Source organism: Desmodus rotundus, chromosome 2 (genome assembly GCF_022682495.2).
Source record: "Desmodus rotundus isolate HL8 chromosome 2, HLdesRot8A.1, whole genome shotgun sequence".
Lineage (NCBI taxonomy): Eukaryota > Metazoa > Chordata > Mammalia > Chiroptera > Phyllostomidae > Desmodus > Desmodus rotundus.
Window position 1 is genome coordinate 124,272,782 of NC_071388.1, and position 25,744 is coordinate 124,298,525.

At 39.1% G+C, this 25,744-nt stretch overlaps 1 protein-coding gene across 4 annotated transcripts in view; it reads right to left on the reverse strand.

The window, feature by feature from the left end:
* NCKAP5 (NCK associated protein 5) overlaps positions 1 to 25,744 on the reverse strand; it is a 902,113-nt gene that overhangs the window by 189,117 nt on the left and 687,252 nt on the right. For all 4 annotated transcript variants that reach the window (XM_053918599.1, XM_053918602.1, XM_053918601.2 and 1 more), the window contains 3 exons: positions 22,609 to 22,681; positions 13,872 to 13,906; positions 5,403 to 5,522 (listed from right to left, as the gene is read on the reverse strand). In XM_053918599.1, coding sequence (XP_053774574.1) covers positions 5,403 to 5,522; positions 13,872 to 13,906; positions 22,609 to 22,681 — 228 coding nt within the window. The remainder of the gene's footprint in view (positions 1 to 5,402; positions 5,523 to 13,871; positions 13,907 to 22,608; positions 22,682 to 25,744) is intronic.

The following is a 25,744-nucleotide window of genomic DNA, read 5'->3' on the forward strand; positions in this document are numbered from 1 at the left end:
GCCGTGGATTTGGAGAAAAGAGAACCTTCATGCCCGGTTGGTGCAGCTGCTATGGAAAACAACATGGAGATTCCTAAAAAAAAAGAACTAAATAGAACTAAAAATAGAACTACTGGTACATATGACCCAGCAATTCTGCTGCTGAGCATATACATCAAGGAAATATATCAGGTTATCTCAAAGAATCTTTACCTCCATATTTATTGCATCATTATTTACAATAGCCAAGATATGGAAACAATCTAAGTGTCCATAACTGGGTGAATGCGTAAAAGACATTGTAACATATACTTATGCTAAGTAGAATAAGTCAGACAAAGAAAGGCAAATATTATATCATCCTTTTTATGTAGCATAAAAAACAAACTCATAGGAGCAGAGAATACATTGATGGTTGCCAAAGGTATGTGGTGGTGGGGTCAGGGAAATTGACTGAGTTAATCACAAGTGCACATTTCCTTTTATAAGATAAATTAGTTCTGGAGATCATGGTGATTATAGCTAACAATAGTTTGTTGCATATTTGAAATTGCTAAGAGAGTAGATCTTAAAGTTCTCATCACAAGAAAAAAATAGTAACTATGTAAGGTGCTAGATGTTCACTAAACTTACATATCTCAATTAAACTGGAAGAAAAAGCATAAGGGCAATGAGATTGTTGTGTAAAAAATCAAGCAAATAAAGAAAAAGAAATATCCCCCAACACACAAAGTTAAATTAAAATTAAATTAAATTAAAAATGTCTATATGTAAGTATTAAGCTATCAACAAACATACTAAGTATGTACTATGAACAGGGATTATATCTGTGGAAGGGTGAAATGCCACTTTCACAAAGTTCTTGGTCTGAAGGAGATTACTGTTGAGGTGAAAAGAAAAGTTAACATGAAACCCCTAGTGCCTGGGGTTGTACTGCGTGATATCCACCATTAAGGGATGAAGATAATGATTCCATATTGGGCCATGAACTGCTTAATTGTGTGGCATGGGTCATCAATGCCAGAGGAGCTCCAGCAAGGGGAAATGAAAGGAGAACCACATTGACCTTGGAGGGCTCCTGAGAGGTGGCAGCATTAGTTGTTTCTCGGAAAACAGGATACATGCTTGTGAACAGGTGGACAGTTGAGTTTGTAGTTTAGTGTCCTGCCAAATAAGACTCTTGGATAGATTTATACTCTGAAAATAAAGATTTAGTGTGGGGAAAAAATCAGAAGCACATGTAGAATTCTAAAATCCTCTCAGCTCATCTAAAATAATATAAAATAAAGCACCAGCAAACAAAAAAGTCAGCACTCTTAAGAAGTGACAGCACATTTTTTACACTTTTTTCTAAGCTGTCAAGATTTTCAATTGTGTGAATAATCTACATTATAACATTCTTTTCTTTTTATCTTGGCCTAAGGATATGGGTACTAAGACTCTTTGAAATAAGAGATAAAAAGGAAAAGAAAAAAACTGTGTTAGGCGGAAAATATGAGACTGATGTACTTTCCAGATGATAATACAGATATCCAAAACAAGAGAAAAGCAGAAGGGAAATTCTTGGAGGCCACAAATCAAGAGTCTTTCAGGAATGCATAAAAATGGTATGCTCCTTATTACGACTACACTGCAGAAGCCCTCTGATCTGACTTGGTCACAGGTGCGGCATTTAATCAAAATGTCAGAGTAGGAATCAGAAAAATGTCCCTCGTGTCCATCTGTGTTTCATGCAGACGGCACAGAGAAAGGAGGTAAAAGGGAGGAACTCAAACCTTACTGTGGACTTAAATCCCCCCTCTGTCGGTTACAAGCTGGTAACTTAGCCTCTTTGTGCCTGTGTCCCCTTTTGCAAAATGGGTACAGTGATAGTTTCTACTCAAGGATCGTAATGGAGATTAAATTGGTGAATACTGTATGGATTATAGAATAGTACGTGATACATGATAAACACAATGTATTTGTTAAATAACATTTTTCATAGGGCCAAATAAGCTTCTTTGCTTAGGGATCCAAATATTAGTGTTCTCCAATGTTTGTTTGTTTTTGCATCAAATACATGCTTTATGCATTGTGTATGATTTCTAGTGTTTGGTTTTCTTAACAGTGAAACAAGAATTCAAAGGCACTTGAGAAGCAGTTCTCATGCAGACTGCCTCTATACTTAACACAGTTCCATGTGTCCCACAATTTTTTTTACAGTTAGACACCTATATTTTATTTGATCATAAACATTCCTTTTTAGTGACTTGCCTTTCTAGATGTTTCAAAGCACTCAACCTTGTTTTATAGAAACAATTCTTTTTGCACCATAGATCATTGGTTTATATAGTAGTTAAAAATATACATACTTACCATGATATGTACTACTGGCATAAACATACTGAGTTACAAACACAATTCATTCACAGTGAGCATTCAACTCAACTTGTAAGAGAAGTGAGCATACTTAGTATAGAGCTCTCTGTTCGTTGCCCATGTTCAATAAATTGAGTGTTGTTTAATGTATGATATACAAGAGGAAACAGTGAGCATTGGTTAATCTGGCCATATAAGTTTAGTTAAAGACCCTAGTTCCATTAAAATCATTACTTTTAGATTTCATTTATAATTCTGGGTTCTTGATTCCTTAGAATTTTGCTCAAATTGTTTATTTTCATACAGCAGGCCCTCTTAATCTGATATGTGAATACACACAGTCCCAGAGATGTCATTCTGGAAATTGGAATCAACAGAGAAATTTATTGCCATTCTTAACATTTTAATTTTCAAGTCAGGCTTTTTTTCTTTCCCATCATGGAACTAGTTGGTTACTTTTGTAAGTTTCCCAGAATCTGTCAACTAACCCTAGAAGTATCCCTTTCATGTTCCTCCTAAATAAGAAGTTGCTCAATAGTATCTATGCAATCTCTTATTCTCTTTTTAAGGGACAAATAATTGACTGTTTCTTATAAATTATTTTCTTTTCTACTATTCACAATGTATCTACTAAAATCACAATAGGTTGGTTCAATAGTCTTCTTTCTATATTTCTCTGTAGGTGGCTACTTCAGATTATGGAGAACCATCAGACTGTATTCAGCAGATGACAACTAAAAGAGTTTCCTAAGATTTGCAGAAGACTACTTGGAAACCCATTGTCCTGAATCTCCAGTCCATGGGCAGAAGCTATAAGGTCTGTAATACTTGGGAGCAGGCACCGAGGTGCATTTGCAGTGTCCACCAACCACGCCCTCAAACAGCTGGGCTGATCTGACGCAGCAGCACAGTTCCATAACCTCCAGATGAGACAGACGTTCAGAAGGAGAAGTGGGGGCATAAAATTCTCTCAGGTGTGTGCAAAATAACTCTCCAACTTGCAGAATGAATTTGTGTCATTTATTCACCATTCCATTCAACAAGCAATTACAGAGCTGCTATAGGTGCAAAGCAAGCTCAGGCTACTTTTCCTTTAGCCAATGCTCCCGATGTATTTGTGCCACCTGAACGAAAACTCATGAGTCTAACAATAGACAGTCCACCTAAAAATCCAGCAACTTGTCTAATTGTGAGCTGTAAGGTGTTAGAGGGTTGGCATCACACTTTCTGTCACTCTCCTTCAGAGAGCTATTTACAGCTTTTCCTTTTCAAGTGCCATTTACATCACAATGGCTCTTGGAGGTGTGTTGTCTGAAAATACCTAATGAATAAACAGTGAGTTCTATTGTAAGCATATACACTATTCCCTGACATTTGGATATGCATTTAAGAAATTTGTAAAAAAAAACCCAATAACAATTAAAAAAAAAAGAAATTTGTGACAGCCAATGAAAAAACTTAAATATCTATGATATTCGTCTTTACTGTGGAAACAAACCATCGTCATTTATAAACACAGAGTACACAGATCCTTAAACATTGTTTCAGAAAGGCCACATGTTAAAACAGGGAAAACAGAAAAATTCATCAACATGCAACAGCTGTTAAAATTATAATACTGATCTTTATTATGAGAGAGGAAAATAAATACAATTTTTTACAAACACAAGATTCTTTATGATCAAAATTTATTGGGGCTGGGACTAGGAAACAGAATAGAGATATTCTGTTCCACAGAAATATCCATAGAGATATTTTTCCACACTATTTTTGAGTCATAAATTATGAATTATGCTCTAACAGATAAAGTAGAGAGGAAATTAACTTAAGAGATGAGATCTATTTTACAATTCAGAGAGCTGTTTTATTTCTATTTGGGGGGGATTACATTTTGATGCTTTACCAAACATTTTTCTTTCTCTAAAATGAACTACAATTTTTCATTATTTCTCTGAGGAGTCAGGGAAAGTTATTTATGCCAAAGTTCAGAGGATAAATTAGCAATGCTGCCTCAACTATCTGGAAAAGTGCTGTCCTATAGAACTTTCTCAGATGATGGAAATGTTCTATATACACACTGTCTAATATAGTAGCCACCCACCACATGTGGCTTTTCAACACTTGAAATGTGCCTACTTTGGCATAGGAAGTTCATTTTAATCTAATTTTCAACTTCAATAGTGCCATGTGGCTAGTGGCTACTGTGGTGGGCAGTGCAGTTCAGAAGACACCCCAGTCTCTTCCCTTCTTCTCAGTCAATTAGACCAGGCATCTGGGGGTTATTCTTTATAAATTAATGGTACATTGTCCCTGTGAAACCTCATCTACTCTTTGTAAGCTGGGTCTCAGAATGCTCTGAGCAAAACTTGTTTGAGCAAATATGCACATTAATAGGATTTTTAAAAATCAGAAAACAGCAAAGACCCGCCATCCAGTCCCCTTTGCTAATTCATGTGTTTTCCTGTAGTTGGATATATTCTTGAGAACTTGTCAGCATCAGCTGACAATTTGACTTTTTACAACTTTGCAACTTTGCATGCTATAAAGGCAAGTAAAGAAAGAGTTTGGTGGGAGCATTTAGACAAAGAGAACTTGTAAAGCATTGAGCAGATTACAGAAAGTACTGTGTTATGAGGAGGAATGAGAGAGAGAGAAGAGAGACAGAGAGAGAAGAGAGACAGAGAGAGAAGAGAAAAACAAACCCCAGGCATTACATAAAACTCTTCCTTGCTTATTATGGGATATAAGATTATTAATACTGGTCTCCCAAGTAATCAATTATTTTCTAACTCTGTTCCATGTTTTTGCTTAGTTTACTAGAGGACACCTTCTGATGGTCTCTTTCACCATTTATTATTTGTTGATGCATTTTTATCTACATGTAGCTTTAAAAAGTCAGAAATTTGAGAGATGTTCAATTTTAATGGCATCCCTTGAGAGGAGAAAGAATCAAGGTTCTGACATAGTATGCCTTGCCCATGGAGATACTGACAATTTTTTAACTTAAGTAACTTCTTGTCAACAGCATTTCAGTAGCAAAGATTGTTTCCCACAAAACCACATACCTGTAGGAGCAGATCAGAAGTTGGTCTGAGTCGCTGTTGGAACAGGATACTTAACGTTCGATTCTGCTGTTCCAAATCAAACACTCTTGTTTTCAACTTTACACATTCCTCCCTTAGATCCTGCAACAAACACATGCAAAGAAAAAGTCTGTAGCTGAAGAGTACCCTAGCATATTATGACCATATTTTATCTGATATTTCAGACACATTAGTAAAAATAATATTTTTGTTCTTCAAAGCCTCCAGAAATAAGTCATGCAATATTTTCTTCCACAGCTCATTGTCTGACAGAATTATTGTGTGCAGGAAAGACCTTTCTTTTTTTTTTAAAGCACCTTGAAATCAGAAATGCATTAATCTAGCCTGCTATTTTTGAAGATGGTAAACCTTAGTGATATAGTCAACTTAAGTTTCCACCTATATATTTGCTTTTTCATTGTCTTCACAAAAGCAATCAAAAAGCACAAACTGCAAGGACAATAATGTTTTTTCAGTGAATAGAGATCTGATGAACTAAAGAAACTATTACTTTTGATGGAGACTTTCCTTGTCGTTCGTGGAAACGAGTTGAAATTCTCAGCACTGCAGCTAATAGAGTCAGTGAGGCATTTAGTGGGAAGCTTGCCTGTCCACTGAACTAGGGGATCTCTAAATCTTTTGGCGCATTTTGATCCTCGTGCTGGGAAAGTAGAGTAAATGTACCTCGTCATCCTTTGGGAGCAGCTCTCCTGAACAGTTCAAATACCAGTGACCTTTCCCAGCTTTCATGAGAGCAGCTGACACACAGAGCATTAGGATTGTCTGAATTCCCCCCAAGGAGCGGCCTTCCAAACTGACTTGCAATAAAGATACTTACAGAATGTAAATATCTACACCTTCTTTGATGGGGTTCAGGAAAGACTAGAATAACTCCCTATTTCAAGGTTCATCAAAAGCTGACTCCTTTCTATATTTTGAACTTTATTTTTCACTATTTCATGATTTTTTAAAAAGTGTCCTGTTCTTACCATGCAAAGAACAAGGGTCTGCTTGTTATTCTCCAGAGCTCCCTGCACTCCCACCACCCTCCTCCCTCTGCCACAATCACTTTCCCTCCTCATCCACCTCTTTCTTGAGTCCAAGTCTGGCTCTGTGACCGATTGAGTCCAATTCAAATTCTATCTAGCTCCTCTCCAACACTTTCATCTGGTATCCCTCAAAGACTACTCTCTTTTCGGACCTCCAATGAGCCCTCCATGCCTCTTATATGTCATTTATCATATACCACCTTGAATTGGTTTTCTGTTTTATGCTCTAGACATATCTTGTCCATTAGATGGCATGTTCCTCAAAAAGTAAGCATAAGAAGATATTCAAATAAACAATAGTACAAGCATATTATTTTTATACTCTTTATTTTTTTGGTTTTTAATTTATTGTTTTATTTTATTTTTTTACTTTTTTATTATTGTTCAAGTACAGTTATCTCTATTCTCACCCCCCCACCCCAGCCACCCCCACCTCCCACCCTCAATCCTACCCCCCTTTGGCTTTGTCCATGTGTCCTTTCTACATGTTCCTTGATGAGCCTTTCTTGTTCTATCCCCTAGCACAGCATCACATATAGTAGGACCTTAACAAACTTCTGAAATTATTTTGTTAAAGGGAATGATGATGATAAATTCTATTCTCTAGTGATGGTGTCACAGACAGAGTTAAAGTTTCTCAACACTTCTACTTTGTCCATCTGTGTACTAAAGCTCTATAAGCAAGAGAGAGCACCAGTCAACAGCTCTGACCCCCAAGGCCTAAACAGGAGTCAGAAATGTGAATGGGCCTGTTCCATAACCTCGTGCCAACCTAAGTATGAAGCTGGAGAGAATCAGCTTCTGAGGCTTTTCCTGAGGAGCCACATCGTATCCATGCTTATTTGTTGTATTTACGAGGGTTTGGGAGAGAGGAGTCAAAGAAACAGGTCAAGATGTGGCTCACCGCACAGCTTCCACTCTCCTCACCTTTTTAGCTAAATGGGAGTAGCTCACAGATGGGATGTTTTCAACTGACTGCTGCTTACAAATTCCGAGTAGAGAGACAAATGCCCTGTTCAGAATGAGGCTCCTGGGGCTCCTGGGTGCAGGATCTGGGAGGGCAGTGGGCATCAAAGGCGGGGTTGGGTGTGTGAGTGCTGGTGCACAGGGGCACGCATGCCGTTTGACAGAGGCCATTTTGGGGGCGTAGGCACAGTTCAAATTAAAAGGCTAAATTTATTTTCTTCATTTAGAATTCAACCTCTGTCTGTGTCTCATTAGTGCTAATGTTTGTTATTAGCATGTATATAACACGTCCTGCTCCCAAACACTGATCGTTTTTTACTACTGCTAATTAAGTAATTAATAAAACTTGACTCTGAGGTAAATAAATATTAATAGTACCAGTTGGGTGGGAAAACCACTTATTCTCATTTGCATGTGAAGGTGTGGGAACAAGAACAAACAAGTGTGGATTTGCAAGGAGAAAGGAGACCTGTAAAGAATACCATCAGCAATTTCTAGCAGCTAAACTAAGAATAACTTGAAAGAGTTCTTCAGATGGGTAAAAAAATTAAAAGAAGAAAGAAAAAATCAATATACACTATAGAGAGTTTTGTACAAGTGCCCGCTTTCAATGGCCGTTACTAAAGGTGGTAAAAGTTCATTGGCAGAGATGCAGTTTATCGACCTAGGGGTCGACCGTTTGTCACCCTGGCTCATCTAGACCAGCACAGGGCAGAGGGTGGAGTGGAAACTTTAGGAATTTGACCATGTCTCACAATCAACTGACAAACGGAATGGAGCTGGACTGAAAATTCATAGACGTAGAAGAATTGCCTGTGTTGTTCTTTTAAATATTCTTGTTTTCTTCAGTGAGGCTGTAGACAGTAGCTGATGCCAGACAGCTCTCACCCCAGGGAACTACAATCAAAACCACGTATGTGTGCCCATGCACACACATATAAACAGAACTGGACCAGAGAGACAGAAAGAGAGAATGAAAGACAGCAATTTCTCTGACTACTACAGTGGGACCTGGGCAGAGTGGCGGCCAGCATCTTCGCTTCCTCCACGTCCCCAATGGGAACTGACATAAAGGAGCAAGTGACGTGCTGAGGGCTGGGACAAGAGCCACTGCTCTGACGCCATCAGTTACAGAGGCGAGAACAGGAGTATTTCTCCCAAGTAGAGCTCTAGAAATAAAACAAGTTTCCTCTGTTCAGACGCTGTTGTCTGGGGCTGCGGCTCACGGCAGGCACTGAACTGTCTGTCCTCTCACACAGCCCTCCCTTTCCTATGACTTCCTGGCATGGCTCAGGCCTCCTATGGAGGCTCCCATTGAAAACATAGAGTTGTGTCTTCTGAAATTAAAAAAAGAGACACAATGTATAATTTTATCAGTGGGAAATAATGCCAAAGACTTTACTTAATTGAATCCCTCGTAAGAAAGTATAATGGCCTTTGGGTTCCAGAAAATAGACAGACCTGCTTGCCTTGCAGTCTGCATGGCACTAGCATTTAGAAACAGAGAGTAAAGAATTGCGGCTCAAAGTGAGGGCCATTGTCGTACGCTGATCAAAAAGGGCTCTATGAATCTCAGTAATCTCAAATCCTAACTGCTCTGGACCATCCACATGTTGAAAGTTTCGTCTGCACTGGATTCACTGCTATTCAGTTCCTGCGGAGTACAGTTACTTCATGCATGGAGAGCAAAACCATTACCTGGCCCCCTGTCAAAGTAAATGAGAGAAAATGCTGATTGCTTAGAAATAGGATATTTACTGACATTATCATTAGAGAATTGTGAAAAACTATATAAATCTGATTTTTCATGTAAAAATGATATTACCATGGTATAGCTATTCCAGATGCAGTGTTTATCATGGGAATACATCAGATTGGGAGGTAAGGGGCCTGGGATCTGGGCACAGATGACTTTGAGGAAATAACTTATGCTGGTTGGGTCTCAGTTTCCTCATCTGTAAACTGAGCTCCTGCACAAAACCAGGCTTTCGGAAGAAGGACTGTCCCAGCAGCTTCACGAGGTGGCTTGTGACATGCCACCTCAATTGCTTCCTGAAACTTAATGGACACCACACTCAGCAGCCTCTCTCTTCTAAGCGGCTGTCACTGATACATTCCTTTCCCTTTCAAGGATTGTAAGACTTCTGTAAGAAGAAAAGCTGTTTCTGGAAAAGGCTGGCCACATTTTGGACTAACCAAGGACCTCAACATCAAACACCATTGAAAGGCTAGGCAGGTCACTAAATGTGACCAAACCAGGCCAGCTCTCCTCAGTGGGAAGTGATGAGTTCTGTGGCAAACCAAACAGTATGAGCCTTTATCCTAAAGACATTTGGATTAAAACAATTTAAGTCTGGGTGATGGCTGAACAGTTCATGTAATTAGAGTGAACTGAGCCCATTACAAAACTAGCTTCCAGTCTCAGGATTAAATACTCTCTCAAGTCCCTGGCAATTGTGAAGTTCTACAGTCCAAATCAAGATTGATGTTGAGAAAGCTTGACTCCAGATTTACAGAGTCAGCTTCGACTCCATACATAGCAAAGCCTGAATGTTCTTGCTGGTGAGTTCTGGCAATGTTTCCAGAAGTTCTAAGAAATTTATTGACTGCCTTGCTGTTTTGTTTTATTCCCTGCAATCATAACTAATGATTGGATTTAAATCCACCTGTTAATTTTCATAACATCTCCTCTGCCTGCTAACTATAGTGGGAAAAACAGTAAGTGATTGCAAGGGATCATTAGGCTGGATGGTGCACAGGAAAAGAGCATGGAATTTGAGTGCAATTACCTTGGGTGAAAGGATAGGCTTTGCTACTTCTGACAAATAGAACTGTGGGCAAATTGTTTTCTTAGTCCTATCTCACAGGGCTGCAGTGAAAACAAAATGACTCAGTGCATTTGAAGTGCTAGACATGGGGTGGGACTCCTTGTAAGTGCACAGTAAATCCAGGGGAGGGCAAAAGTAGGTTCACAGTTGTTGGTGTGGAAAATAATGTAATATTATGATACCAGAATAAACTTTGTTTCATGTATTCAACTGTAAACCTACTTTTGCCCAGCCCTGTATAAACAGACCCTCTTTAAGACAACAGATCCTACACACACCATTGCTAGACAAGCAGGCCCAGAGAGCCTGACTGCCCCTCCTACAGGGGAAACTTGTAGAAGTTTGAAGTTCTTTCAGTTTCAAGCTACAAAATTGTGTCTTGGTTCTATCTGAATGGCTATGTTGCCAGATTCAAGATGTAGGAGCATTAATCTATGTTGGTGAAGAAGAAACACCATATAACTATTTGGTTACCCTAAAGAACATTCAGCTAAGGCTGACGTTATTTATGTACTGAAAAATAGCTGCAGGGAAAAATGTTTTTCTTCCCTGGTAAATGGTTTTACCACTAACACCAAATGTTTGGTGTTAGTGGTAAACACACACACACACACACACACACACACACACACACATCAAAGAACCTAGGAGAGTTACATTTTCAGTGAATGTAATAGACTTAATGAAGATAAAATGTAGTTCAGACAAAAATATGAGTTTAGCACAATTACTGTTTTTTCTTGCTCTTGTCAACTTGAGCCTATGATTTGGAGTCATCAATGGATGTGAGCTGGGTTTAATATCGTCACTTTAGCCTTATGGGTCTAAAGGAGGTACAGTCTGCTCTCTGAAGGGAATCTACAGAGTTTTAAGATTAATTGAATTAGTTGACTACAGCAATATATATACACACTTAACAGAAACTGATAAGTATATGGAAACAATTTTTTTCTATTATTATTGTGGAAAGAAGTACATTCTCTTGCTTGAGGATGCTTATCTAGGCTGATTCAGGGTATGCCATGAAAAATGATTTTTGGTTGTCCAGAGAAGAGCTGAAACCACACCAGATTTGCCTTTGTGTCTTAATAAATGATATATTCTAAAACTGAATAGTTACGACTCTAATTTCACATCAAGGATTATTCTTGTGACTTGGATAAATCATTCAAGATTTCTGTTTTTACTCTGTGCCTCTTTAAGAGGTACACTCTCTTTAGAATTAGTTTTCTCATCTGCATTTTGGAGACGTTTTATTTCCTATATTGTGCTCTTAATTAAAGAAGTTTCAGTCATTGTTACAGCAATTTGACAGTCCCCGCACAAAGTGGGTGGCACACATGTCTGCAGAACATGGTTCTCGTGGGATCTCGGAGAGCCCTGGCACCTCTTCCTGCCTGATCGTGTCCCTGAGGTATGCAATCTCACAATAACACGTCCTTCTGTGTCTCTGTTTAACTGTACTGAGGTGGATTTATCTGTTTACTAGTTATTACTTGGATTTGTATAGCTATTTTTTTTTTGTGGCTGACCTGAAGAGTCCCATTTTCCTTTATATTGTACCAGACAGTTTCCTTGTCTCTTTCCTGAGGCACCATTGAAAAACACAGGCATGGGAAGTCTTTCAAAAGTCACTTATAGGGCTGCAACAGTGCTCCCTTCAGTCCTTAGGTTTGCAATTAAATGAGCATATAAGTTTCTAGTAGGAGGGAAGCCACTGATAAGTTAAAGCCTTTGAAAAAGAAAAGGCATTCAAAATATGTTGTGACAGAAAGTGTAAATTGTTCTTCAACATCTGTTTTTGCCCTTCTTCCACAATATTATGCCAATAAAATTTCAGTTAGGCACATATCCAGAACAAAGACTTCATTACCAGCCAGCTTCCTTATATGTGGCTCTGTGATTGGGGTCTGTTCAAGGAGATGTAAGTAAGGAGATATGAAAGCTTTTGAAAGTCTCTTTTAAAAGATAGCTGGTGTGTGCCTTTTACCCATTTCATTTTCTTCAGCTTTTCTTCCTTCCTAATGGATGGAATGTAGATGTGATGACTGGAGCTAGAGCAGCTATGTGGGACCATGAAGTAACCTTGGAAATGGAGGTCATATCTCACTGAATAACAAGATAGAAACCAGGAATGGCAGGGACTCCATGGACTTTATGGAGCAGTATCACCATACCAGCCCTGTACTACCTACCTGTGGATTTAGACGTGAGAAATAAATAACATCCTTAGCTTATGTAAGCCACGATTATTTTGGATTTTTGTTACTCAAAGTGGAACTTAATTCTAACTTTACATAAGCATACTCACATCTCATTACATTATGTGATGTTAATGTAAAACCCAAAGCAGTTAAAATCAGGAAGCATCAGGAAGCATGGTATTTTGACAGAAGTAGTTGGGGGAGAAACTCTAACAAAAATATTATCATCATGCCTTTATATTATAAATTTAAAATAATATTCATTTAAGTATATGCATGAGAAGTGGTCTACCCCTAATAAAATTATTTTCCACTAAAAAACAAAATGTCATAAGTTATTTTTGCTCTCATTAGCCACATCCTCCTTGAATAAGCCACATGATTTAAGATTTCCTTTTATAAAGGAAGTCTGCATCTCACAGAGAAGTAATAGCCAAACAAAATGTGAAAGACCTAGAATTTAGCCCCTGCAAAACATTATGGAACTAGATGGGAAAAGGTCAATAAAATCCATCAGCTGAATGTGGGCAATTACCTGTATTTACCAACTCTGACCCAGTAACATGACATTATATGGTCTGAAGGCAGAATAGGAAGACAGCAAAGAGGTAGGTACAGAAATATCACATTATAGAGATTACCTTTTGTTTTCCCCCTAACCTGATCATGAGATAATTGACAAATGTAATTGTATGTATTTAAAGTGTACAAAGTGATGATTTGACATATATTACATTGTGGAATAATTACCAATATCAAAATAATTAACACATCTATCATTTCACATTGCTCTGTGTGTGTGGGGTGTGTGTGTGTGTGCAGCGAGAATAAGATCTACTGTCAGCAACTGTCAAGTATACAGTAATACTGACATTTATTGTATATTTGCCACTACTGTAAGAACTGTTCCTCACACTTCCTTTCATAGAAGAAGCACAGCAACTCTGGGAGGTGGGCATTGTTACCCCATTTTACAGAAGAGGAGCTAAGGCCCAGAGAGAGCAATTAAATAACTTTCATAACCTCAAAGATCTCTTGCTAAAATTTTGGCTTCTGTTAATGCTATCTGTAAGAGGCTATTCATTTTACAGGGATTAGAGGGATCCATCAACCTATTCAATGTTTACATTTACTAAGTAAAAATGATAGGTTTAGTACTCATGTGGGTACATGGAAATCTTTCATCTTCGAAGGCTTTCTATTACTTTACCAAGAGTTTAAATTTTAGGCTTCTATTGGTCATTGATGTACTTTGTACACCATCTAAAACACACACAATTTTAACCTAAGTGAATAAATAGAAAAGTAATGCATCTATCAATCACAATTTCCTAGTTTGACAATATGAGTTCCAATCTGTTCACATAGGTACTTTGAAAATAATAAAGCCAGAAAGTGACCTACCTTTTGCGTGAGTAGAGCCTGAACAACCTGGTTGGCTACCTTTAAAAAATAAAGAAAAGAGTTGTCATTATAATAGTGAGATTTTACACATATGGACTCTAATTTACTAGTCAGTTTCTCACAGCTTACTGTAGCTAATTAGTTCCTCATTGGCCTCTTTCCTCTACTTCTAGGGGACCTGGTTCTTTTCATAATAAGCTTATCCTTCTAGGTAATATTTTGTTTTTTTTTTCCAAAGGTGACCTTGTTGCTAATTAAGACAGTTAATCTGGAAAGATCATTCATACCTTGACTTAAGCATTTCCATATTTGGAAAAATAATATCCTTTCATACGTAAAGTACTCCAAGAAGGCTAAAAAATGATATAGGGCAAAACACAATCCTAATTATCTGTACGCAGTTTCCACACTTTGCTGATTTACAATGTCCTTTGTCTCTCCTTTATTCTCTTGCTGTGGGACTATTTGACTGCATAAAATTACTTGCAGTAGAAACAGGTAGAATGGTGGAGAATAGGGAAAACTCATTGTTCCCTGTATGTTCTACTTTACTCCCCCATGTCTCATTTATGCCTTTTGTTTGTCATTGCTACCTATAATCGTCTGGTAGATATTTACTCCAATATCCATTTCGCCATTCCTCATAACTAACAAACCCTTGTTTTTTGACTGGGCACATCAAACTACATTTCCCAGTCTTTGTTGTAAGTAAGTGTCACTGTGTGACAAACTTCTGGCCAATGAGTTATAAGAAGACTATTTTCTTGGGCTTATTGAAAATCTCTAAGAAGAAGGGTGCTCATCCTCCTTTTCCTGTCTGGGATATAAAAGTGAATGCTGGAGCTTTGGCAGCCACCTTGACAATGTAAGTCACATATTACATATAGCTGGGCAGAAAATAAAATAAGCCCAGTCTTAATAATGCATGGAGTTACACTGTCTATCTTTGAACTTCTATGTGAGAGGAAAACAAAATAGCCACTGTTATTTTGAGTTTCTTCCAATAGAAATCCAAATATGATTCATACTAATATACTAACAGAACTCTAATTTTCTTTAGGTATCAGGTAGCTTGGGACAGTGGGAAAAACTGGGCCCCTCTCAGCCCAAGGAAGCATGATTAATCTAAGACAATCTTGGTAATTCCATTCCCTTATGATGACTGGCTTAGAATTGGCCATGTGACACAATTCCAGCTAAGGGCCACATGTAAAACCAATAACACGCCTCTGGTCCCGACATTTTCAAGGATCTGGCATTTTTCCAGATAACCACTCATAATTTCTATATCTGTTTTTACTAAGGTTTCTTTTTCACCTGCAGATTTCAAAAACACTTCAAAAAATCACTTTATAAACTTCACCATAACCTTGAAGCTTTGTACCCAATATGGCTACTATTGATAAAATTAAAGTGGACAGGTAAATTATGTGATATTTTTCAGCTAATACAGAAACATTTAGTGTGATAACTGAAACTGACAGCATTAAAGATCAGTCAAAATATTTAAATATCCTAGATATGAGGTACTTCTGTTCACTCATTTCATCCTTCATTTATTCAATATAAATTTATAGAGTATTTGCAAAGCTAGATGGCTGTGTGTGTTCCTTGTTTTCAGAAAGAGCGTAGCTGGTAAGAAGTTGGCAGGAACACAATTATAACACATGGAATCACCTTGGTAATTCTCACATGCAACCAAAGGCCAAGTAATACACTTCCATCTTCTTTTTCTGTTGATAAATTTATTTTTGGTGATGCTGAACTATGTGCGCTCGTATTCCTATCTAGGATCAAGCAACAGATTAGAGTAAGAATGTTTCCATGGAGCTTGTTTTTTGACTCAATATTGACAAAATAGCACGTCCTTAACAACAGCATGCTACCAGTAAGCCTCATAGAACATTAAAATATAGGCTGCCATCAACTTGTGGTTAGGAGGCATTCACACCACAAGTAGTAAATCACTAGAATCAGATTGCCGGCGATTGATTCATTGAGTTATATGCACCAGTGCATGAGAGGCATTTTTTTCTGTCAGAATCCTTTCCAAATATATTTTTTTGATGTTAAGTAAAACAGAAAAGCCTTTCATTAAAAGTACAGTTTTGAAGAAAAAGCATTCATAGTTTGCTTCCCCCCTCCCCCAGAATAAGTTAAAGAAGTATACCTAAGAACTATGATAGGCCAAAATAAACCATGTTTTCCTTAACTGGTACTTTTTCTTTTTCCTTTATCCTTTTATTTATGTGTGATCACAATGGTGATAAATGTTATTTAGCCCACATAAACTGACCAATAGTATAATCTTGAAAATATTTGTTTTTAAACATTCATTTCAGTTTGAAGTAACTGAGAATTTTAAAGTCAAACTATATATATCATCTATTTTACTCTGGCCAATTAAAAAAACACACACAGAAGAACTGAACTATTCATGCAGCTTGAATGAGGAACAATGTACCAAAGTTAATTCATACCATCAGTAATGTAATTCCTCCAGATCTCAAACTTTGGATTTGATTTACATTCTCATAAAACTGCCCAATATCAATATTTTCTTTTCTTCCACCTAATTGATCCTTCACTTAAACCACTCTGTGGAACAGTGGTCACATAAAATAGCTCTCTACGTGATTTAGCAGGAGACATAAATGGATATCCTAACTGTAGCAGCCTGCAGGGGTAAATATGTTGTCTTTGCAATCAAGTCGGTGGCCCTATGGGCTTAATAGACTCTATCTCTGATACAGTTCCTTCTGGCATGTACTTCGGACAACTGTTCGCTCTACCTGAAAATTGAACAAAGATACACAAATGCATTATTTCTTTACCCACTGACATGGGGTTTTATTACCCAGAAGGACTCAGAGGTTCTTTGCAGAACAGCAGGCAGGTTGTACATGTGCTTTCCAGGGAACTATCTATAACGACAGAGCCTGGGTTTTGTTACCACTTTTAACTGCTAAGTTTCCATGATACATCAATTAACAGTTGTTTGGAGCCTGCAACCTCTACTAGGTCACAGAGTGATCCCTGGAATAGGCCCCTGTCCTCATCAGATTACACCTTTAATACTTGGGTTGCAAATAATCACACACTCATAAGCTCAGCTAATGAGAACAATTAACTTTCAGTGTCACCTGACAGCTTTCTTCTCCAAAGAAAGGAAAAATAGCAGGTAGGCTGGACCAGAGGGAATTGAGACACACTGAGCAAAGCTGGCAGTCCTGAAGCCCCTGGCTTGTTTTACAGTTTCTCTGAAGCTCTCTGTGGACAACCCCTAGCTTTGCTTTGCTCTGGGAGCCTAGCAGGGCTGTAGGTGAGCAGAGTTGCCAAGGAGAGGCCCCAGGTATGTGTTTCCTTTCCTCTCAGTAAGAATTTCCAGACAAGCCCACTCCTCTAACACCTGGCTGGTATATGCACAGGGCTTTGCTCTTTTTCCCTGTCGGGCTCCCAGAGGTCATGATTCCTCCTAGCATTCCCCTGGAAAGGGTGGGCAGAGGGACAAGGAGTCATGGCTGCGGAGTTGTCAGTTGTTTCATTGCAAAACAGTCCCTGAAGCTGAATGAGAAGCCCTGCCTGGGAGTTTATTCAGAGGAGTCAATTCTCACCACTTCCAGAAGACAGCCCAGGGCTGGGAGTTTGGGGAGGGGATAGGAATTCAAAGTCCTTGTGATGTGACAGTTCTCTCCTCCAGGCCTGGTGGTCTCACTTTCATACTTTCACATGTCATTTTATCATGCAAAGCAAGGGCCAAGTCAGCAAGGTAATTTAACAATTGGTTGAAAAAGCACAAGTTCTGGAAAATGTGCTTTGGAGGAGATTTCTATGCTTTTTAACTTGGTTTGTTATCCTGAGAAGCATTGGGCAGAATCACTAGAATGCCTCTGGTTCAAATACCGACTGTGTTGATGTTGATTATACTGTATGTACAGGATGGGAAGGGCAACTCTATCTAAACTGTGAAAAATGCACGAGATGATAGATATGACCAAAGAACCCACCTCGGACAGTACCTGATATAAAGCAGTCACCCCACAAATATTAAATCTGCATTCAGTCACTCAAACTTCATAGAATAAAGTACATTTTCAGGTAAGCAGTTAAGAAGGAATGGTTTGAGAATAAGAGGTTTTATTTGTAAAGTACTGAAGTGTGTGTGCATGTGTGTAAATGAATATGTACATATAAATCAGTAAGCACCTGTATTGCTTACTTACCCTGTAAGAAAATCTATAAAATATTGGGAGTGGGAGAAATTCATTTAAACATATGTGTGGTATTCCAGTGAAAACCAATGTGGAGATAAATTTACAGCTGGTAATCTCCATTCATTTAATCATTCAACTAATGTGCATGAGCACCCAGTATGAGCCAAGGGCTATGCTGGCTCTCGGAGAGATTCCAGTGACTAGAACATAGGTGCTGCCTCGTGGTGTTAGTGTCTGTGTCAGGCACAGGACATACAACAGATCGCCTGTTGTTGCCACGATCTCTCATGAAATGAACATTTGACACCTGCGAGAGCCGTAAGCAGGATCATCCTCCATCTACATCTATCCAGACATTGATTTTAAAGATGGCACCGGGCCCACATGTGGGATATGCAGTGAGAATGTCCTGACAGTGACCCCACAATCCAGTCTTGGTATTTTAGAGAGAACAGGAATCAGAGAAGAAGTTAAGAACTATTCTCAGCAACATACTTCTGCCTTTATTTAGCCTTGATTTAAAAGAAATTCTACTGCTTTTCACTTTTTCTGAACTACATCCAAAGGTTTAGTTTTCCCTGCCCTTGTGCTCTGAAGTGCAGAGATAGAGAAGTCAGAAAGAACTCCACATGGTTTCCACACTGACGGTACAGAACCCTGGCCAGCGTGGACAGTCTGAAGGGAGGCAAGTTCTCCAACTTCTGTGTGCAAAAGCCTCGCCTGGGAAGTTTGGTAATACTGCCAATTCCCTCACCCCTCCTTCTGCCTAAGAAGGACTGAGTGAGGTCCGAGAATCTGCATTTGTAGCAATTGCCACACATCTTTCTGACACAGAGGCCCAGAAACACACCTGGAAAAACACTGAGATAGGGTTTATGTTTGCTTACTTAGACACTGTTGAGGGACAGGAAGTAACCCACGACTTCCACATGGGTCTGTTGTTCTTCTATCATTCAAGTTTACTGAAGCTTTCATGCATGGGAACTTTCTAAAAATAATCTGTAAGGCACAGCATTCAGAGAACCTAAGGGTGGTGGTTCTCATTGTGGTGATGAACATTATAACCCCCTGGGGTACTAGAAAAATTCTAATTCCCAGGCTGAGATCAGTCTCTTAGGTGGGGCCTAGGCAGCAATATTTTTAAATCTCCCCAGGTAAGCCCAATGGGCAAGTACAGGCGAAAACCACATGCTTTACTAAATCCCAAACTTCACCTGTTCCAGCTTCTTCTGCTAAAAATTCCTTTCAGTTCTGCCCCTTACCACCTGCCCAGCCACTCACCACTCTTCCCATTCTTTGGTGACTGTGCTGTGCATTCTCTAAGTTCCCAAGTTCGCAGTGTACCTCATTTCCCCTGTGAGTTCCCTTCACGTTGTTCCTCTGTGATTAGCTACCCCCCGCACTTCTCCTGCTAGCCTGGAGGCACCTTGATTTCCCGAGGCCTGGGTGAGGGTGACTCCCAGTACAGATGTACAGGACACAACTGAGTCCATCTAAATGCAAGGCAGCAGCTTGAGGGAGGTGCTATTCTACTTATTTTATGTGTGTCATTACACTTCTCTACATGGGGATGAATTGGCCTTAAAGGAACTGGTCAAAGCAATACTGAGAATAAACACCAGTTCACTGCTTGCCAGTAAACCTGTCTGTCAAACAGCTAGACAAAGACGTTAGACTCAAACATTAAAACCTGATCCCCAGAGGAAAGTCAAGATCAGTCCTTGGTTTTGCCTTTGTGTTGCCAGGCAAGGTGATGAGGAGCTAGGTAGTAGTAGAGGTGATGGTGAAGTGGTGAAGCAAGCTCATGCACACGTGTGTGTGTGTTTGTGTGTGACATGGATGTGGGTCTGTTTCCTTCTGATTCAACACACCCTTTCATTAGAACACACAGAGGGAATTTCTGACTACCAAGTGATTTCCCCAAATCCTCAATGTTCTTCATTTCCCAGAAAATAAGAATCAGTTCAAAAGGGATTGGAGAACATTTTAAATTTATATTTTATCCATCTGTGTATGTTTTCTGAAACCCACTAGCAAGGAAATAACTTACACGACAACTTACCTTGTTAGATTGTCTAGTTAGTATAAAAAGCCTAGAAGAGAATTTCCAGTTGGCATTATTACTACACTCAAGTGTCCCTTTGAGAGTCTTCTCTTCCGATGCGTGGAAACAGACTGTGCACCCTCCTGCACTATTACAAAACAACTGGCATGTACAACCAGGAGCCAGTATTCAGGAACACAAAACATTTGTATTGCTCAAAAGTGCTTCTTTGTTGCGAATCACCTCTTCGGCAACAGTTAACGTTTGCAATTAAGAACACAGGGACACTCTCTCTAAAAAATTCTGTCTTCAGTGGAAACTTCATAGGAAATGATTTTGTGGGTGAAAACTTATGTTCTGCCCAACACATTCTGATGAAATCTTTGGAAGCAGGCACAGAAAACATGAGGAAAACAGAATATAATTTTCCTTAAAGAAATGCTGTGAGCCTTGTGATTGATGGGGAGGGGTGACTTGTAGGAGAATTGTGACAAATAAGACATTACTGTAGTGTGATTTATACAAATTTGAATTCTGAATACAGATTAAGTCTCATTGGAAATTTCTGTGCAGGAGGTTAAAGTAAAACTTTGATGATCAATACATACGATTCACGGATAATATTTGTTCCTTTAAATATTCTTGGATCTATTTGGTCTTTCTTGCCTAAACTCTGATTGGACCAAGAACCTGGGGACCAGGGGTGAGAAGTGCCAAACTGGTCTCACTAGACTGAGTCATCATCTTCCCTTTCATGTCAACTACTTCAACTTTGAACATCGTAAAAATCCATGAGCCTTTTGAAGTCTGGACAGGGTGGAGAAATGCAAATACTCTTTTAAGTAACTGATATATATAGCTGGAGATATTAAACAATTGAAACATTAAGTATTGAACAGTTAAAGTTTTTTCTGGGGCCAATTTGAGGGTTATTCTCCACATACAGTAAGTGCAATGCAAGGTGGCCTGTGTCGTGAGGACAGCGGCTCTCAACCTGTGGGGGTGTTTCAGCGTCACCTGGAGGGCTTGCTGACACACAGGTCACCTGCCAGGCCCCTTCCCAGCATCTAATTATAGAGGTCTGGGGTGGGCCTGAGAATTTGCATTTCTAACAAGTTCCCAAGAGAGGCTGGTGCTGCTGGCCCAGGGGTGACCTTTCAAGAATCACTGGTGTAGGAAACGCCCAACACAACTGGAACTCCGAGGAGGGAGGCCGCTTCCAGTTTGAAGGGAGAAGGGAGGTACATATGGTGACAGTGATCATGTCAGAACCGGGATCTCAGCCTGTGTAACTCACCACCTTATGGGACACTGAGGTGGGGGGCTGTCAGGGGGAGGGAAGGAGTAAGAAAGATCAAGAGGAGTTTGTTGGAATAGATTTCCTCATTCTTAGTGGAGAGAAAAAGACTGAAGATAGTTTCTACTGATAAGGTAATTAAACACAGTGTTCTTATTTTCTTAAAAGCTGTATTGTAACAACTCTCACACTGAATCTACTGGAAGGATATGAGCAAGTCTTACACTATAAGGCAGACAACTAAAAATGTCACCCCATTAAATTAATAACTCTAATCACCAACAGCATGTCAAATGAGGGCTGTCAGTGAGATGAGCAACCAGCCCTGGCTGGTCCATACAGTGCAGACTGACAGCATGCCCCCCACGAGAGTGAGCCGGGAGTGGGTGGAGGGAGATTTTTCCTCTCACCTCTCAGGAATTCTGAAGTGCCCACTATCTTTACCTTCATCTCTCCATCATCATCAAATATATTTCTCAAGTTTATTCATGCATGGGCCCTGTGTTCCATTCTGCTCAAATTTTCTTCACTTCCCTTTCTCTTTCTGGTTTTTGTGAATATGCTGATTTTTCCCTCTGGCTAACAGCTGCGCACATCACCCTACCCACTCTGTCAGGTTTAGTTTTTTCAGAAAGGGCATCCTGTCAGGGACGAGATGCAGCATGCCCTGACATGACTGCACTTACAGGTGTGGAGGATCATACCTGCTGGACGGAGGAATTCATCATACAGTAAAGACTACCTCAATGGTGCCCAAGAATGTTAAACAATAACCAGAAGGAAGTTACAGATGCCTGTGTAATGGACTAGGGAGACAGAGGGAAGGAGAGGTGTGGAGAGAGATAGACTGATCTTCCTTCTCAATGTGCACCTGTTCACAACCTTCCTTTGGAGAACTGTATTGTTCACTCCTGTGAACAAACACTCCTGTCCTGTGCAGGCTGGTAGTGAACAGATATTCCGATCTAAGGAACCAGGGGTGTCCTACCTGCACCCGCGGGCCGTAGGCAGCCCAGGATGGCTGTGAATGCAGCCTAACACAAAATCATAAATTTGCTTAAAACATTATGAGATTTATTTTGTGATTATGCGTCACAATGTATCTAATGTGTGGCCCGGAGACACCAAAAGGTTGGACACCACAAACAGTGCAGCCTCTTATCAAGCAGCTCTCCATTCCACCTACCTCATCAAGACATCTCTCATACTGTTCCCTTTGATTTTCGTTTTCCAAAGCCAATGCTGAATTCTCTGCCTGCAGGAAGATACAAAAGTAATACAAATAAATCAATGAAATGTTGTATTATGTGACAACATATTCAATACAGTTACTAAAAATACCTCCTCAGGATCCAAAACAACCTTTGAGAAGAGTCTTTGACAAGTTTGCTCTAAGTACTATTATAAATATCTCCAGGATGATTTCTGTCTTACTATCTTGCTCCACAAAAACACATTATCATTTAAAGAAATGTGAAACTTGATATTCTGAACAGGTAGGAAATCAAATCATGGTCTGATGTGAGAGTGTTCTATGAAAAGATTACAATGTTTATTTAATTCTATGAAAATGTAAATATAAGAAATGTCTCAATTCACATATTGAGTGAATTCACTCAATTCACTTATTGGTGAATTCACTCAATTCAACACCTGTCATGGTTCTACAACCTGATATTTGTTTAGGCCACAGAAAAGAATCTGACAGAAATTCATGAAAGCACAACTCCAAATGCAAACTAAACATGTTGCTTTTCTGGTCAATGACTTTTGACATAAGAAAATAATGAGAAATTTGAGAATTAAATTATACTTGAGTCCTTCTCCTTGTCTCTCTTGTTTTAGAATTACTTCTTTTCTGCTCCTCAGAGCCATGTGGGTATCTGAATGCTATACCAATTACTGTAAGACACTAAGTTGAATAGGGCTGGTAGGTTACTATGTGGAATAATCTCAGGGGAAAAAGTAATCAGAATAAGCATAGCAGATTTTGGGAGGAACATGATGTAGTGGCCTAAGAACTGCCCTTTACTTCTGGTGACCTGGGTCCACTTCTGCCACTGTGGGCCCCAGTCTGAATTCTGAACGTGCAGGTTAATCTTTCCCACAGTTGCAACAGTGACCACCCGCCTCACTCTGCCGACCACTTCCCTACAACTCTCCTTGACCTTTGTGGGAGTGCAGGGACAGTACAGAGTTCCAAAACAATTCTTCCAAAATTATGGTATAATTTTTAGGTTGTACATAGATCAACATTTTTGCTTTATAGTTTCTTCCTATCAATTATTTAATAAATGTATTTGGATATAATTTCAAACTTACAGGTGATTTGCAAGAATAGTATGAACTGCCACCCCTCCCTCAGATTCACCAACTGTTAACATTTAACATTCTCTTTCTTTTTCAGTGTTTTTTCTGCAACTTGACAGTTAGGTGCAGACATGATGCTCTTTATACTTAAATAATTCTGTGTATTTCCTAATAACAAAGACTCTATTATAAAGCCACATTTTAGTTTTCAAATTCAGGAAATACAACATTACTACAATACCACAGCCTAGTCTATAGTCCTTATTCCAATTTCATCCATTGTCCCCATAATGCCATTAAAACACATTTCAGATTCCTATCCAGGATCATGCATTGCACCTCTCTGCTGTTAATCCAAGATCCTTCAGTCTAGAATAGTTGCTTTGTGTTTCATGCTGTTTGTTAACTTACTCTTTCCTTCCTTCCTTCCTTCCTCCCTCCCTCCCTCCCTCCCTCCCTCCCTTCCTTTCTTCCTTCCTTCCTTCCTTCCTTCCTTCCTTGCTTCCTTCTTTCCTTCCTTCCTTCTTTCCTTCCTTCCTTCCTTCCTTCCTTCCTTCCTTCCTTCTTTCCTTCCTTCTTTCCTCCCTCCCTCCCTCCTTCCTTCTCTCCCTCTATTGCTCCTTCCTTTTTTACAAAGTAGAGGCCAATTATTTCCTGGAATATTCATTAATTTGGGTTTGTTTCAACTTCTCTCATGCATATCTGGCAGGAATAGCACAGAAATGATGATGGGTCCTTCCCAGTGCATCACATCAGAATCATACAATGAACATGTGTCCTATTATTGGACAAGTTGACTTTAATCACTTGATTAAGTGGGACCTGCCAAATCTCTCTCTACTTGAGGTGATGAAAGTATCTTATTCCTTACCAAATCCTCATCCACCTATTTTAGTAACCATCAATGAGTGATCCCTGAATCAGTGATTACTCTACTCTGTTTGTGAATGATGATTTCTACCACTCCTCTACATATATTTTTGAGTGGAGTGCTTTTCCTATTCAATTAGTATGAATACATGAATTCTTATGTTATTGAAAGAGCTATAAATTACTACTGTTTGTTAGTATTAATTTTGATGATTGAATTGCCCTAGCTTTGGGAAGGTGGACCCTTTATACTGTGTCCTTTTAACTTGTTTCCACCATGTAAAAAACACTTTCTTCCTTTTTTGGCACACAGAAATGTTTCAGGTTCATTGCTTTTTCCCTGCCCCACCCCTGAAACTGACTATTTCCTCAAGAAATCTGGTTCCTTTTAGTTGGGGAATAACATTTGGAAACTAAGATTTGGGAGTTAGTGTGTGCCAATATCTATGGAGGAGTCATTGCTTCTAGTTCCTGTCAATGGAAGAATTTCTCTGCCCCTCTCTCCCTTCCTGCCCCCCCCCCACAACACACACACACACAAACCCTCTCAACCCCCATAGAACAAATAATTCTTCCTTTTGCTATTTTCCTATTTATTTTTTTCCTAGGACATGGGCTGCCAATATTATACTCATTTCTTCAACCCTACAGTCCATACAAAAATTTTAACATTACAAAATATAGTATTAAGAAGAATTCAGAACCATTTATTTTCTTTTTTAGAATGAAGGTATATAGCAAAACTATTGTGCTCAAAAGTTACTAGATTAGTATCCCCCCAACATTAGTGTGGCTATACAATTCATTTGGAATTCAGCTCACTTTGTTTGTTTCTGATAGTATTCAAATTTAATCTCTCCTCTTCTTGTTCATTGCACTTCATTTTTTGAACATGGAAAAACATTAACATGATTACAAAAGTCACAATCATACTAAAAGGTACACTCAGTGAGGTACCCCCTCTAACTTCTCAACCCCATTTACATGTACATCTGGCAGGTTTTTTAATACTGTTCATCATTCTTTTCTTTTTTTTTTTTTTGGGTCTTACTTTATTTGTTACTGTCTAGTTAAAATCATGTCCCTTGACTCCCTCCTATGACATACGCAACAATCACCTTTCCCCTCTCACTCCTTT